Here is a 15,276-nt window from a genome sequence, read left to right on the forward strand (position 1 = left end):
AAAAGACACAAAAAAAAGAGAGAAAAAAAAAGAAAAGAAAAGAAGCTAGCTAAGGCAGGAATACAGTAGCAAAGGGAAGATGAGATGTTGAGAGGAGGAGGGTTGGTGCATCAAGTGCCAAAGGAGAAGGTTATTACCGAAGGAGACTAGCTCCTCCGCCTGCCTGCTGTGCCTGACCTTTCGAATAAGTCTTTCTCACCCCTAATTCTATAAGGAATGAACAGTATAAATGAAAATATATAAATCAAAATGAGCTCTTCGTTACGCCGCTCTGCATGGAAAGCAATATCTGTGTTGGATTTGTGTATGTGAAAAGCGAGGTTTTTCAACTAGTGGTGATTTAAAAATCAATGAATCATTTATGCCTCTGCTTGGCCTGCCTTCCAGCCCCTGGCTGCTGACTCACCTACGCGAAATCTTCCACCCCAGCCTCATCTATGTCAGGCACGCAGGCCTGTTTTTGCCTTTACAGGCCCTACCTATGCTCTCTTACTGGTGAAGGCTTTGGCCAGCATCATATTAAGTATATCAAAATGCATCCCCATCCTGCATTAAAAATTTATATTTTTGCTATAAATTTTTGAAAGGGCTTTTGTAATTTTGTTCTTAAAATTATTTGTTTGTGCATAGCAAATTTAATTTATAATGGCTGTGATTTCTCCATAATTATTATTCATACTTGGAAATTCTTGGGAAATGACAAGATCCAACCTAAAAAATTGTTTTCAAAGACAATGGATTTTTAAAAAATAAATGTAAAATTTAACAATTAATGAACTTGATAGACTGTTACATTTTGTAGCCATTTAATTAAATTATTATTTTTGGAGTTCCCATCGTGGCTCAGTGGAAACAAATCCGACAAGGAACCATGAGGTTACAGGTTTGATCCTTGGCTTCGCTCAGTGAGTTAAGGATCCGGCGTTGCCGTGAGCTGTGGTGTAGGTCTCAGATGCAGCTCGGATCTGGCATTGTTGTGGCCATGGCATAGGTCGGCAACTGTAGCTCCGATTAGACCCCTAGCCTGGGAACCTCTGTGGGTGCGGCCCTAAAAATAAAAAATAAAAATATATATATATATATATTATTTTCACATTTTTCATTTTCTTCTAGTATTTTACAGTCTGTTTTCAGGATCTCGCTTTTTTATTTTGTCTCTAAAATGCCCTTAGGTCCTAAGCATTTAGTTATAGTAGCTTAATGGATGAAAGGCAGGCACCCAGGGGTTCCTGTCGTGGCTCAGCAGTAACGAACCCGACTGGTATCCATAAGGCTAGCATCCCTGGCCCTGCTCAGTGGGTTAAGGATCCGGTGTTGCCATGAGCTGTGGTGTATGTTGCAGATGCAGCTCGGATCTGGCGTTGCTGTGGCTGTGGTGTAGGATGGCAGCTATAGCTCTGATTCAACCCCTAGTCTGGGAACCTCTATATGTCACAGGTGTAGCCTTGAAAAAAAAAAAAAAAAAAAAAAAGGCAGGCACCAGACACCCATTTACTCGTGTATGTGTGCGTGTGCGTGTGTGTATGTGTGTTGGGGGGTGGTTGTGGTGATAGTGATGAGACTAGTGCTTTCTTGAAGGTATGGTTTCATTTATTAGAATTTTGTTCAATGACCATTTAACTCTGCATTGGATATCTCTTGTATGTAAATACAAGTATAAGGCATGAGACCTCTGTTCAGTTAGGCAAAATGCCATCTGGTGATGATAGGTGAGAATGAGCAAAGCTATATATTAAGGAATTTACTATTGAATTGATAAAACTTGAGTTATTGGATATCAGAGATGAAGAAGAAGAAGAAGGGTTCACAAATCAACCTGAAGTTTCAAACTTGGTGACTTGTTAAATCGTAGTAGCATTAACAACCATAGGTAAGTCAGAAGGCAGTTGTGGGTAAAACAGTAATTTTAGCCAACTTACAAAAATTGCTTAACACATGCAGAAGTCCATAGGTAAGCATCATCCCTCAAGTGATCCTAAAAAAAAAATGAGGTATTTGCTGCAGGATCAGGCTTAGGGAAATGATGAAATTAGTCAGGCTTGCCTTGATTCCCCTCTGCTGGCCCTAGGCTGAGTGGATACGTTTCTTTACACAGCTTGGACTCCAGGGTCAGCTATTTGGTTACATCCTAAACCACTTCAGACTCCCTCACCCATGACCTTCCGTTCTGCCTGCTGTACCAATTCTTGAGCCGAACGCACCTTCTCGGGATATTTTCCCTACTCCTGCTTTCCGTCTGCCAAGCCTTGCCAGAGAAAGTTGCAGACCCATGCTGGTTTGAACCACTGCAGAAATCTACACTACCTGCCTCCAATTGGGCTCTCTCTGTTGCTCTGAAAACTTTATTGACTTTTCTGGATTTGCTCTCACTCTCCATCAGTACCTGTCCCTTCCTCTGCCTTGTTCAAGTTCCCGAACCCTCTACTTTCAACTTCAGTTTCATCAGAAATTTCATCAGATTAAATGTGATCATTCAGGTAGAGCAGTTACCATAGCACCTGATTCTAAATAAAACACTTGATGTTATGACTGTTAATAGTGAATGGACAGCATAATGTATTCGATTAAAAGCTCAGGCTTGGAGTTTTTGTTGTGGCTTAGTGGGTTAAGGATGGGATGTTGTCTCTGTGAGGATGTGGGTTGGATCCCTGGCCTCGATCAGTGGGTTAAGGATCTGGTGTTGTGTTGCCATGGCTGTGGTGATAGGCCTCAGTTGCAGCTCTGATTGGACCCCTAGCCAGGGAACTTCCATGTGCTACAGGTGTGGCCATAAAAAGGAAAAAAAAAATAATAAAAAAAATAATAGGCAAGTTGCTAAACCTCTCTGAGTCTCAGTTTTCTCCTCTTTAAAATGGAAACAAGGAGTTCCCTGGTAGCTCACAAGGTTAAAGATCAGATATTGTCACTGTTATGGCTTGGATCACTGCTGTGGCTCAGGTTTAATCCATGGCCCAGGAACTTCTGCATGCCATGGGTTTGGCCAAAAAATATAAAGAAAATAAATAAAATGGAAACAGTAATAGTACTGCTTTACAGGGATTTAGTGGGCATTAGGTGACAGTACATATGCGAAGCCATGAGAAGAGCGTCTGTCACATGAGCTCAGTATTAACCACCAAGATAATGTAATCACTATCAAAACATCCACTTACTACTTTTTTTTTCCAAGAAAATCGTCATCAGGAGTTTCAGCTGTGGCACAGCAGGTTAAGGATCTGGTGTTGTCTCTGCAGCAGCTCGGGTCACTGCTGAGGCACAAGTTTGATCTCCGTCCTGGCACAGTGGGTTAAGGATCTGGTACTGCCAAAGCTGTGGTGTACATCACAGCTGTGGCTCAGATTTGATCCCTGAACAGGGAACTTTCATATGCAGCAGGTGTGGCCAAAAAAAGAGAGAGAGGAGTTCCTGTCGTGGCTCAGTGGTGAGCGAATCTGACTAGCATCCATGAGGACTCAGGTTCAATCCCTGACCTCGCTCAATGGGTTGGGGATCCCGGCATTGCCGTGAGCTGTGGTGTAGGTCTCAGATGTGGCTCGGATTCCCGCGTTGCTGTGGCTGTGGTGTAGGCCGGGGGCTGTAGCTCCAATTGGACTCCTAGCCTGGGAACCTCCATATGCCTCGGGTGCAGCCCTAAAAGACAAAAAGACCAAAAAAAAGAAAAAAAAGAAAAAGAGAGAGAGAAAATTATCATCTCCCTTGTGAGAGACCACATTTTTTAGTGTCCTCACCTCAATATAGTTCCATTTTTTCACAACCTCTTATTTTTTTAAAAAATATTTCTCTCTCTCTCTCTCTTTTTTTTTTTTTTTTTTTTGGCTGCCCCGTGGCACATGGAGTTCCCAGACTAGGGATCAGATCTGAGCTGCAGCTGCAGCAACACCAGATCCTTAACCCATGGAGCTGGGCTGGGGATTGAACCTGTGTCCTGGCCCTGTAGAGACAGTACCAATCCTGTTGCTCCACAGCAGGAACATCTAAAAATTTTTAAATAGTTTTTAAAAAATTTTATTGGGGTGTAGTTGACCTACAATGCTGTATTACCACCCGGTGCTATCAAATCCGGTCAGATCACCTTGGAGATTTTAAAGGTGTAAATATTACAGAGACAGCTGCTATTCCCTATATGGCCCTCCCCAGTCTCAGACCTCTCAATCCTCTTGAACTTGGTGATGATCATGCCCTTTCATGTCTTATATATTATTACCATGTCTCTGTAGCTGTAAGCAACAGATATTTTAAGACCTTATATAAATGGAATACTCTGCAACTTTTGTAATTTTCTCTTTAATGCTCAACATATTTTTGAAATTTAACTGTTATGCATGTAGCTTGAGTTACGCATTTTAATTTCAAAACAGTATTCAACATCATGAATACCGTGATTTATTTATTCATTCACCTACTGCTCGACATTTAATTTGCTTTCTTTTTTTTTTTTTTTTTGTCTTTTTGGCATTTCTTGGGCCGCTCCCTTGGCATATGGAGGTTCCCAGGCTAGGGGTCGAATCGGAGCTGTAGCCACCAGCCTATGCCAGAGCCACAGCAACGCGGGATCCGAGCCGCGTCTGCAACCCACACCACAGCTCACAGCAACGCCGGATCGTTAACCCACTGAGCAAGGGCAGGGACCGAACCCGCAACCTCATGGTTCCTAGTCGGATTGTTAACCACTGCGCCACGATGGGAACTCAGTGCTTTCATTTTTTTTTTTTGAGATGATCAATCGTGCTGCAATGAGCATTCTTTTACATGTCTCCATGTGCACAAAGGTTAGAATTTTGCCCAGGTCTACAGCTAGAAATGGAATTTCAGGGTTGAAAGTTATTACCTATGCAACTTTACTATATGATGTCAAATTGCTCTTCACAGCGGATTTACCAACATATACTCCTTGTAGCAGTGATCATCAGAGTTCTATCTGTTCTACAGTCTCAACACTTGGTGTTGTCTGAATTTTTATGTTTTGTCAAACCAATGTTTGTGTAATAGTATCTCATGCTTTGAATTTTCTATTTCCCTGAATAGTAATGAGGTGAAGCATCTTTTCATGTCTTTATGGGCCATTTGGGTTTCCTTGACCCTGAATTGCTCATTCATGTATTTTGGGAGCCCCTTGGTGGCCTAGCAGTTAAAGATTCAGCATTGTCACCGCTGTGGCTCGGGTTCAATCCTTGGCCTGGAAACTTCAACATGCCACGGGTGTGGCCAAAAAGAACCCCCCCCAAAAAAAAAACCAAATAAACTTATATTTAGTCAGTTTTTCTACTAGGTGTATTTTTTCTCACTGATTTGTAGAGGTCCCTATATATTCTGGACACCAATTCATTCATTCCTTTAATCAGTATTTTTCTAACATCTGCTTTCTTCACGGAATGGCTCTAGGCACTGGGAATGCAGGAATGAACCAAACAGACAAAAAGCCCTGCCCTCATGGAACTTACATTCTAGTGGGGGAAGGTAAACAATAAACAAAATTTCTAAGTAAAATAGATAGAATAATGGGTAGTGATAAATCCTCTGGAGAAAAATTAACAGGGAAGAGGGATAGGGAGCATGCATGTATGGGAGTGGGAAAGGAGATTATTGAGCTGCAATTTTAAGTAAACTTGTTTAGCAAGACCTCACTGAGAAAGTGACATTTGAGCAAAGACCTGAAGGGCGTGAGAGTGCAGGCAGAGTGAACTGCAAGTGCAAAGGCCCTGAGGCAAGAATGTCCTAGAAATAGCAAGGAGCTGTGGGATTAAGCAGAGTGAGTTGAAGAGAGTGGTAGGAGAGGAAGTCAGAGAGGTGATGACAGCTAGAAGTGTAGAACCTTTTAGAGTATCCTTTGTCGGTTATATGCATTGAAAATATCTTCTTCCCAATCTGTGATTTGTCTTTTAACTTGTTTTTATTGTTTTAAAGTACATACTTTTTTTTTTTTTTAGGACCACACCGGTGGCATATGGAAGGTTCCAGGCGAGGGGTTGAATAGGAGCTGTAGTTGCCAGCATATACCACAGCCACAGCAATGAGGGATCCAAGCCGAGTCTGTGACCTACGCCACAGTTCACAGCAATGCTGGATCCTTAACCCACTGAGCAAGGCCAGGGATCGAACCAGCATCCTCATGGATCCTAGTTGGGTTCGTTAACCGCTGAGCCACGAAGGGAACTCCCTAAAATACATACATTTTGAAATTTAAGGTATTTAAATGTGTCAATCAGTTCCCTTATTGTTTGTGCTTTTTAGTGTCTTAAGTAATCATTCTTATTCCCTATTCCAAGGTCAGAATGATATTCTGTTTTCACCTACAGGTTGTAAGGATTTGCTTTTCACATTTAGATCTTAAATGCACCTGGAATTGATTTTTTTTCTCTATGGTGTGAGACAGGGGTCTAATTTTATACTTTCCTATATGGATTATCAATAGTTCCAGCACCGTTTAGTGGATAATCCATTCCCCCCAACCTACTGATTTGAAATGTCAAATATGCTGCATATCAGCCTTCCATATGTGTGTGTAACTGTCTTGGGGCTCTGTGTTTGGGTCCATGGTTCGTTTACCTCCATTCTATACTGTCTTAATTACCGTAGGTTTAAAATCATTCTTTTTTTTTTTTAAGGGCTGCACCTGCAGCATATGACGTTCCCAGGCTAGAAGTCAAATTGGAGCTGCAGCTGCAGGCTTATACCACAGCCACAGCAATGTCAGATCCAAGCCACGTCTGCAGCCCACAATGCAGCTCACGGGCAAAGCCAGATGCTTAGTGGGGCCAGGGATGGAACCCATGTCCTAGTGGATACTAGTTGGGTTCGGTATCACTAAGACACAGGGAGAACTCCAAAATCAGTCTCGATACATAGTTCATTGCAGATTTGAGCAAATGAATAACACAGTGGAAACATTATTCTGGGAAGAACATTCTTATGACCATCGACAGAGTAAAATGGTGAAAGGAGATATCACAAGGGCTTACGCTTAAGCAATGGCAGTGCAAATGGCAAGAAAACACGGAATCTGAGAGTAATTCCAAAGAACATATTAACAAAGTTTTGTGCTGATAGGATACAGAGAAATTAGGAGAAAGGAGGAAAACACATGGCTTTGAAATTTCCAAGCCTGGGTTGCTGTGTGAAATAATCATGGGTTAGGTTTGTCATCCAATGCTTGCTATATTAGGCAAGGGATCTGGGCCAGGGATAATATATTTGGTCTTTGCCTGCTTCGAGGTGACCTAGAGGGGGCCAAAGAAAGCAGAGGTCTGAACTTCGGGAATTTTTCTGATTTGGGAGGTGGAAAGAAGAAGGGTGGGTGGGGGAGCGGGGCCATCTAAGAGGTAAGCGAAACAGCACAGTGCATTCTATTAACCATAACAAGGATGTTTTGAATGGATGACGTGGGTCCTAGTGGCCCGAACGCCAATGAGTTTCCCCATAGATGTGACTGTGCTTTGTTTCTATGGCCGTCTTCAGAGTCCCCAGAATAAGTCTGGTGTCACAGGCAGCACTGAAAACCTATCCCTTGCTGGACGTGGTGGAGACGCCCCCAGTCCGTCGGGTCTTCCCCTGCAGTTCCGCAGGTTGGCCGCAGGGGGCGGAATCTGCGGCGGCCTGGAAAACTGGCGGGGGCGGGAGGCGCCGCTCTCTCTCGGGTCAGGCTCCCGGCTCTCGGCTCCCGGTTCCCGGCTCTCGGCTCTCGGCTCCCGGCTCCCGGTTCCCGGCTCCCGGCTCCCGGCCCCCAGCCCCCGGCTCCCGGCCTGGAGCCGTTTCTCTAAGGACGCGCAGCCGAGGCGAGGGGGTGTGAGGACTCGGGAGGCCGTGTCGTCGGATCCGCCCGCAGTCCGCAGCCCCGCCGAGCCTGGAAGCCGCCGGGATGGAGCCGCCGCTCCCGGTTGGAGCCCAGCCCCTCGCCGTATCCGCCTGAGAGAAGGGGGAGGGGAGGCCGCGCCGGGCGGGGGCGGGGGTCCGCGGGACTGCGGATCGCCGCCCAGAGGCGGCTGGGGGGCGGTCAGGCCCCGAGGCCGAGCCGAACGGGGGAGGGGGACCGGCGCGGGAGGCGCTGCCTCGGACAGCGGGGAGGGAGGGAGGGAGGGAAGGAGGGGGGTGGGCAGAGGGGCGGGAGCCTGCCTCCACCCCGCACCGCGCGTCCCCTCCCGGGCGGCGCTTCCAGAGGATACCCTTAACTAGCGCCCGCATACTCTCGAGGGTATGGAGATGAAGGGTCCTCTCCGGGAGCCCTGCGCCCTGACCCTAGTCCAGAGGAACGGGCAGTATGAGTAAGTAACCACCTGATACCCACAGAGGAGGGGAGCCTGCCATTACCTCCCAACCCCAAACCGCGACAAGCCACCCACCGTTCTCCCACTGAGGCCCGCAGGCAACAGGTTTGGGCCCAGGTGTGAAGTGCCAGTGCTCTAACCACCGGGCTTTGTCCCCCACTTCCAAGGCTGTAGATGGATTACTCCTGGCCGTGCGGCTCCGTGGAAGGACTCAATGGGCGGAGAAGCAGGAAGCCTGGGTTCTTAGTTCCTGCCCATGCAACTGACATGGGTTGTGTAATCCTGGGCTAGTCAATAAAGTTTTCTGGCCCCTAGTGTCCTCGTTAGTTTAATAGAAGCATTAACTGCCTTACTTATGGCCTTTGGAGGTTTAACTGGGAGAATAATAAATGCAAAAGTGCTTTACAAAAAGTAAAAGTGCTGTAGAAACGCCTCATTGTTAACCTTACAGAAGTGCCTTTTCTTAACCTCATTCAACTGGTTCCTCCAGTCTCCCTGCCCCCTAATTCCATTTGCTTGAAGGCGTATTCATTAATTCAGTAATGGTTTTGTGTAGGCCAGTAACTGCCTCACTTATTGACGTGACTGTTAGAAAAAGTAATGAAATGTGTAGAAAATGTAAACCGCATTGGGCATTTCATCAGGGTGTGTTAACCTTCCACTCTGCCTTGCACATAGGAACTCAGTCAAGATTGTTGGCTGATTGATTAAAAGATTTTGATAAGCTATCACCATAGTTGCTGATCGGCCTCCCTTGCCGCTAATGTCTCATCTTCAAAGTATCCCTTTGTGACCAAGCCACCTCCCTCGGTTGTTCACTGGTTTCTTGACATCAGAGTTTAAAAATTGTTGATCCCTTAAATCCTGCCAGCTCCCAACATTGGATTCTGACTAAAAACAGTTTTTTCTCAGTCCTTGCTTTTAGATTATCCAGACCTAGCCTATGTCTGTGGTGTCCAGTTTACATAGAAGAAATTCCCCCTGGCCTAGCCTGCCCTTTTCTGAGACTCCTGGGGTCACTCTAAGTGGAGGTCAACTCCTATGGAGAAGCTCTTCCCTAGCTCCTGCTTAGTCAGTTCTGTTGATGTGCTGAATTCATTTTATTTTTCCCAGATTTCATCAAACCCTGGAAGACCAGTTTAATAAAAGTAAATTCAACAGAAAAGTGAATTGAAAAGTGGAACACCACTGCCACTTCCCAAGGCAAGAATAGGGTGGGAAAATGTGAGCCTTGGGCAAATCAGTAATTTTTTTGCGCCCTCGTTTCCTCTTCTTAAAAACAAAATTATGTGGATTAAATAAAATAGCTACATTGTTGAGATGACCATAGCCCAGAATCTGGTCCTTTGATCCAGTAGGTTTGTAGCTCTATTCAGCTGTTAAAGGAGTGAGCGGCTGGCCTTGAGATAAATGCTTCATTCTGTTTGGTCTCTTGTCCTGGGAGAACTTTTAAACCTGGCAGGGTGGCTCTCCTGACTGTGCGCCCTCCCCATAGGGAAATAAAATTCTGTGTTCCAGTTCGGTATAAGTTACGAGCATAGCACAACTAACACTCGATGGCTTGATGTCTGCCAGCACGTTCGTGAACTAGTTCATTTAAACCCTCAGGTGAGGATTTCTGTGAAATTGTAATATCATCGTCATCCCCCTTTTCTAGATACAGAAATTGAGGTACAGAGAAGTTAAGTCACTAGTTCACAGTTAGGAAGTAGCATAGCTTAGATTTGAACCCATGTAACGTATCTCAAAAGATATTACATTGTCTGAGAAGTTTCTTTTGAAATCATTTGTTAGAGGCACCTAATACTGTCAAACCATCTATAATCCTCAAATCCATGTCCCTTGGGTGCCTTCTTTGATTTGAGTGTCCAGAACTTTCTTACTTTGGGCCTTTTAATCCTAGAACTTGAAGCCTATTGTAATCTTTAGTTCTGTAGTTCTTGCTATCAACCGTATGAGAAATTTACCTGAGACAAATTACAATTAAAAATAAGGGTTTTTTGGTACACAATGGATCAAACACTAACATTCATTTTTTAAGGCAAGTGGATTATGATGAAAACATAAAAAGACAACCTGTTGTCTCATCTTAAACCTTCCTTAAACAAATTGAAGTATTTCTTAGGGATTATACTGAGTCTGCATCATTTGCAATTTATTACTCTTTTCTGTTTCCAACTACCAAATTCTGATTGCCATATTGTTTTGCCATATCCCATTATTTTTCATCTTTCTGTGTTGAATGATTACATTTAGGTAGAATTTTTTATGTTTATTCTTAGCCCTACTCTTTTGCTACAGTTTATTTGGTGACTGACATGTAGTAGATATTAAATAAATATTTGCGGAATTGACTTAAATTCCAAGTTTACCTTTTTTTTTTTTTCCCCCTGGACTTTTAGGGCCACATGGAGGTTCCCAGGCTAGGGGCTGAATTGGAGCTACAGCTGCTGGCTTAAGCCACAGCCACAGCAGCATGGGATCAGAGCCACTTCTGAGACCTACACCACAGCTCATGGCAATTCCGGATCCCCAGCCTGCTGAGCGAGGCCAGGGATCGAACCCTCATCCTCATGGATACTAGTTGGATTCATTTCCACTGCACCAAAACAGGAACTCCCTAAGTTTACCCATGTTTTTGTGATTTTTTTTTTTTTTTTTTGCGGGGTGGGGGGAGGTATTAAATTTTTTCTCTCTTTGTTTTGTTAGGCCACACCCATGGCCCGTGGAAGTTCCTGGGCCAGGGATTGAACCTGAGCTGCATTTGCAACCTGTGCCACAACCACAGCAGTGCCAAATCCTTAACCTGCTGCGCCACATGGGAACTTCCACATTTTTTTTTAATTGGGATGTAATTGATATATAACATACTAGTTTTAGGTGTACAACGTAATGCTATTTGTATGTATTGTGACATGAACACCACAGTAAGTCTTGGTTTTTTGGTTTTTGGTTTTTTCTTTTTTTTCAGGGCTGCTCGTTTGGCATGTGGAAGTTCCCAGGCTAGGGATCGAATCAGAGCTACAGCTGCCAGCCTACACCACAGCTCATGGCAATGCCGGATTCTTAACCCACTGAGTGAGGCCAGGGGTTGAACCTGCATCCTCATGGATACTAGTTGGGTTTGTTACTGCTGAGCCACAGTGGGAACTCCCAGCCACAGGAAGTCTTGTTAATGTTCATCACCACACATAGTTAGCAATTTTTTCTTGTGATGAGAACTTTTTAAGATTTACTCTCAACAACTTCAAATATACAATACAGTATTGTTAGTTATAGTTACCATGCTGTACATTATATCCCCATGAGTTATTTATTTTATAACTGGAAGTTCATATGTTTTAACCCCCTTCATCCATTTTACCCTCCTGCCACCCCCGCCTCTAACAACCACCAATCTGTTCTCTGTGTCTTTGATTTCAGTATTTGGGGATTTTGTTTTTCAGTTTCACACACAAGTGAGATCATATGGTATTTGTCTCTGTCTGACTTATTTCACTTAGCATAATGCCCTCAAGTTCCATGCATGTTGTCTGTTTTGTGTTGGTTTTTAACAATATAATCCAGTTGAAACTTTACTGTGACTGTTCAACACCATTTCTAGTCTATGATACTTGGAAATCATATTCATTTCTGTTAATTTTCCTCAAAGAAAACTCTTCATCCTTGCCCCTTGTTTTGTTAGCCTTATCTAGTTTCTGGTTTCCATCTGGGTTTACAGAACTCTCTGCTCGACTCATGAACTTTGCAGGCTGGAAAGGGCCTGCCCCATATTCCTCTGGTCCTCTTAAAATATAAGCCCCTGGCAATTAGGCAAACAGGATCAGAGCAGAAAGACAGCACTAATACTTTTATTTCTCTTAGTTCCGTCTAAGCAGTTCCTTTCCACAAGTTATCTCCTTCAAAGTTAACGCTTTAGAAAAAAATTTCAAAAAGCTAAAACAATAAGTCCTCCCCCCAAAACAAAATAGAAATGAAACCCTTCAAAACAATTGACATTTTTAATGTCAGAAGTTAAGTATATTTAGAAACTCATCTCTGTTTATAGCTTAATTAAATTGTTTATTCAGTCATATTTATTGAGCATCTATTAGGTAGGAGACAAAACTGAATATGGTAGAGTCTTTGCTTTCAAGAAGCTCATGGCAGGGAGGGAAATAAATATAACTCTTGTGGAGTGTGTTAAGTTGCTCTATTCGAGGGACAAGCAAAGGGCTTGAGGCCACTAGTTCTGCTTAGGGCTATATTGGGAGATGCTTCACAGAGGAGGTGATAGTTGAGCTAGGTCTCAGGAAGAAGACTGTTCCTGGCAAAAAGAACCACCTGAAAAGTGATTTGAGGGAAGCTAGGAAATGTTCAGAATGGCCATTTACCAGTAGGTTATACCTTGATTCTGAGCCACAAAGAATTATTAAATGAAAATTAATATTTCAGGAGTACATAGGAATTTAGTAGTCTTGCATCTCATACTGGGGTGCTAATTTTTTTTTTTTTAAGGTCAATCCTGTTTACCAGAAATACCAGCATGAAACTGGAAACCAGAGTAAAAACACAAGGGGTGTAACGGCAATCTGGTTGTGATACCTGCTACTGTTATTGGTCAGTGGTATTCTTTTGACTGATCCAGCTGGCTGGGTACCTCCTCTTGCATCGCCATGAACCTGTCTACTTGTTTGACGAGATAGAACCATTCTTGGGTAAAAGCTATGGGAGCATAATCGGAAAGCTAATTGATGACATTTTTAATTCGTTTTTTCAACAAACTTGAGTGACTGCTGTGTGCCAGGCACTGTGCTAGGTTCTAGAAATACTATGGTGAAAAGACATCTGTAGCCCTGCCCTCATGGACTTCACACCTAGCTATTCTTCACCCTGGTAGGCATGATTGGAAGGTGTGTGCACTGTAATTCATGCTCTTAAGATTGTAAACTGTTCTTAGGACACAGACTAGTTCTGTACTCTATGGCTTAGAACAGTGCGGATATTCAGGTATTGATCACCGCTAATATCCTTTTAGACTAAAACAATGTCTATCACGATGCTCAGATCCAGGGAACGAGATACAGCAAGTCTAATAAATACAGACTAGATTTGTATAACAACACAGCAGTGTATTTTGTTGTTGAATGTTTGAGTTTTTCAGTGGCTATTCGTTGATGCATTCTTCTGTTTCCTAGGCTAATAATCCGGTTGCACAAGAAGGAAGAGCTTGTTCAAGATATCATTCCTATAAATAGCCATTTTAGATGTGTTCAAGGTACTAGCTTTAATTGCTTAGTTAGTTTTAAAATGTTTTCCTCAGTCATTATTGCGTTATGTAATACTGTCCATATTTAAATTTGTCACTGCACATAAAATGAAATGTATTATTCTCAGTATGAAAAAGATAACATTACTGATCTACCATTGAGAAGATGATAAATGTTTTCTCTAAGAGTGCTGAAAGAATATATTGAAATATATATATTCTCACCTGCTTCCCTGGCTGGGGTTAGAGATGTATGTGGTCTGTTACTATGTAGGTGGTCTTTTATGTTTATGAACCTGTATATGGATTTAAGTCACATTCTTGGGTTTAACCGATAAACTAACTGCTTGTTGTAAAGTATCAAGGTCACTTGGATTCAGACGCGTTCAGCACTTTTCTCCCCACACTATTTGAAATTAAAACATTTGGCAAGATGCCTTGCCAGATTGTGATACCTTACACTTAATTGTGCTGATTCTCAAACCTTGACATTGGTGAATCATAAGAAAATCTACTCCGGGGAGGAAATATTTGGCTTCCTGCCCTGAAATTTGGGGAAAGAGAACAGAAAATCTGTTGTTTCATCTGCTACAATGAGACTCAAAGATTGGGAGGTTTGTGTAGGAGGTGTTGCTTCTGTCATCTCACACTGCTCCAGAAAGGAAATTGATTATTAGAGAACAAATGCATTATGTTTCCGGTGGGTCCATTGGATTCATCAGACAGGCGTTCTGTATCAGCTGTGGCTTCTTGGAAAACCTGAATCCTCTCTTGCATGGATTCTTTCTTAAACTACATTCAGCTTTTTTGATTGCAAAAGTAATATATGCACTATAAAAAAGTTTGGAAAGAACACAGGATTATAAAGAAAAGTAAATCCACGTCCTTCAGAGAGAAACACCTTACATTTTCCTTTTTTTCTACATATGTAACTTTTAGGGTAGGTAGGACTCATACTATATGTAGTTTTTGGTCTGTGCCATCCTATTACGAGTGCTTTCACATGCTCTTAATAACTATATACTGTTCCATTTTATGAATGGCCTATAATGTAGTTATTCTCTGTGTTTATCATCCGCGTTATTTTTTATTAGTATAAGTGAGTAGTAAGGAATCTTCCTGCACGAATTTTTTTTTCTTAGGATTTATTCCTGTAAGTAGAAATGCTAAGTGGGCATGCATTTATTAAGAATTAAAAATACCCACAATGAATAGCATCCACATTGTATAGAAGAATCAAGTCTTTTATTTAGCCATTTAGCCTGCCCTGTGTGAGAGAGACACATTGAACAAGGCACCAGCATGCCTTAGTAAGTTACTGTGGTCACCTCGCTTTTCATAGTGTAGTGCCTTTTGTTACATACTCAGCCCTTTGAGGAGGAGAAAAGCTAAAGAACATAACTTTAGTATCCTAGTAACTCTATACCTTTTTGTGCTACTTCTAGAGGCCTTTTATCCTATTTGTCTTTTTTTTTTTTTTTTTTCATTTTTGGCTGCACCTGTGGCACGTGGAAGTTCCCAGGCCAGGGATCGAACCAGCGCCATAGCAGCGACCCGACAACACCAGATCCTTACCTTGCTGAGCCGCAAGAGAACTTTTCTTAGTATTGTTTTTAATAAGAAATAGAAGGTTGCTGGATTGGAATCTAGGAAAATATGTATACATACACACAGTAGTTCCCCATGACAGAAGGAACAGTTACCTCCTTGAGTTTTCACATCCTTTCTGTCTCCTGACCTGTACATCTATTTTGAAAAGGCTACAAG

At 42.7% G+C, this 15,276-nt stretch overlaps 1 protein-coding gene across 2 annotated transcripts in view; it reads left to right on the forward strand.

The window, feature by feature from the left end:
• The first annotated feature begins 7,657 nt into the window (after positions 1-7,657).
• The window catches only part of OCRL (OCRL inositol polyphosphate-5-phosphatase), a 54,415-nt gene continuing 46,796 nt past the window's right edge, over positions 7,658-15,276 (forward strand). For both annotated transcript variants that reach the window (XM_047764704.1, XM_047764705.1), the window contains exons 1-3: positions 7,658-7,894; positions 8,179-8,258; positions 13,439-13,518. In XM_047764704.1, coding sequence (XP_047620660.1) covers positions 7,856-7,894; positions 8,179-8,258; positions 13,439-13,518 — 199 coding nt within the window. In that variant the 5' untranslated portion in view covers positions 7,658-7,855. The remainder of the gene's footprint in view (positions 7,895-8,178; positions 8,259-13,438; positions 13,519-15,276) is intronic.

Source organism: Phacochoerus africanus, chromosome X (assembly GCF_016906955.1).
Source record: "Phacochoerus africanus isolate WHEZ1 chromosome X, ROS_Pafr_v1, whole genome shotgun sequence".
Taxonomy (NCBI): Eukaryota; Metazoa; Chordata; class Mammalia; order Artiodactyla; family Suidae; genus Phacochoerus; species Phacochoerus africanus.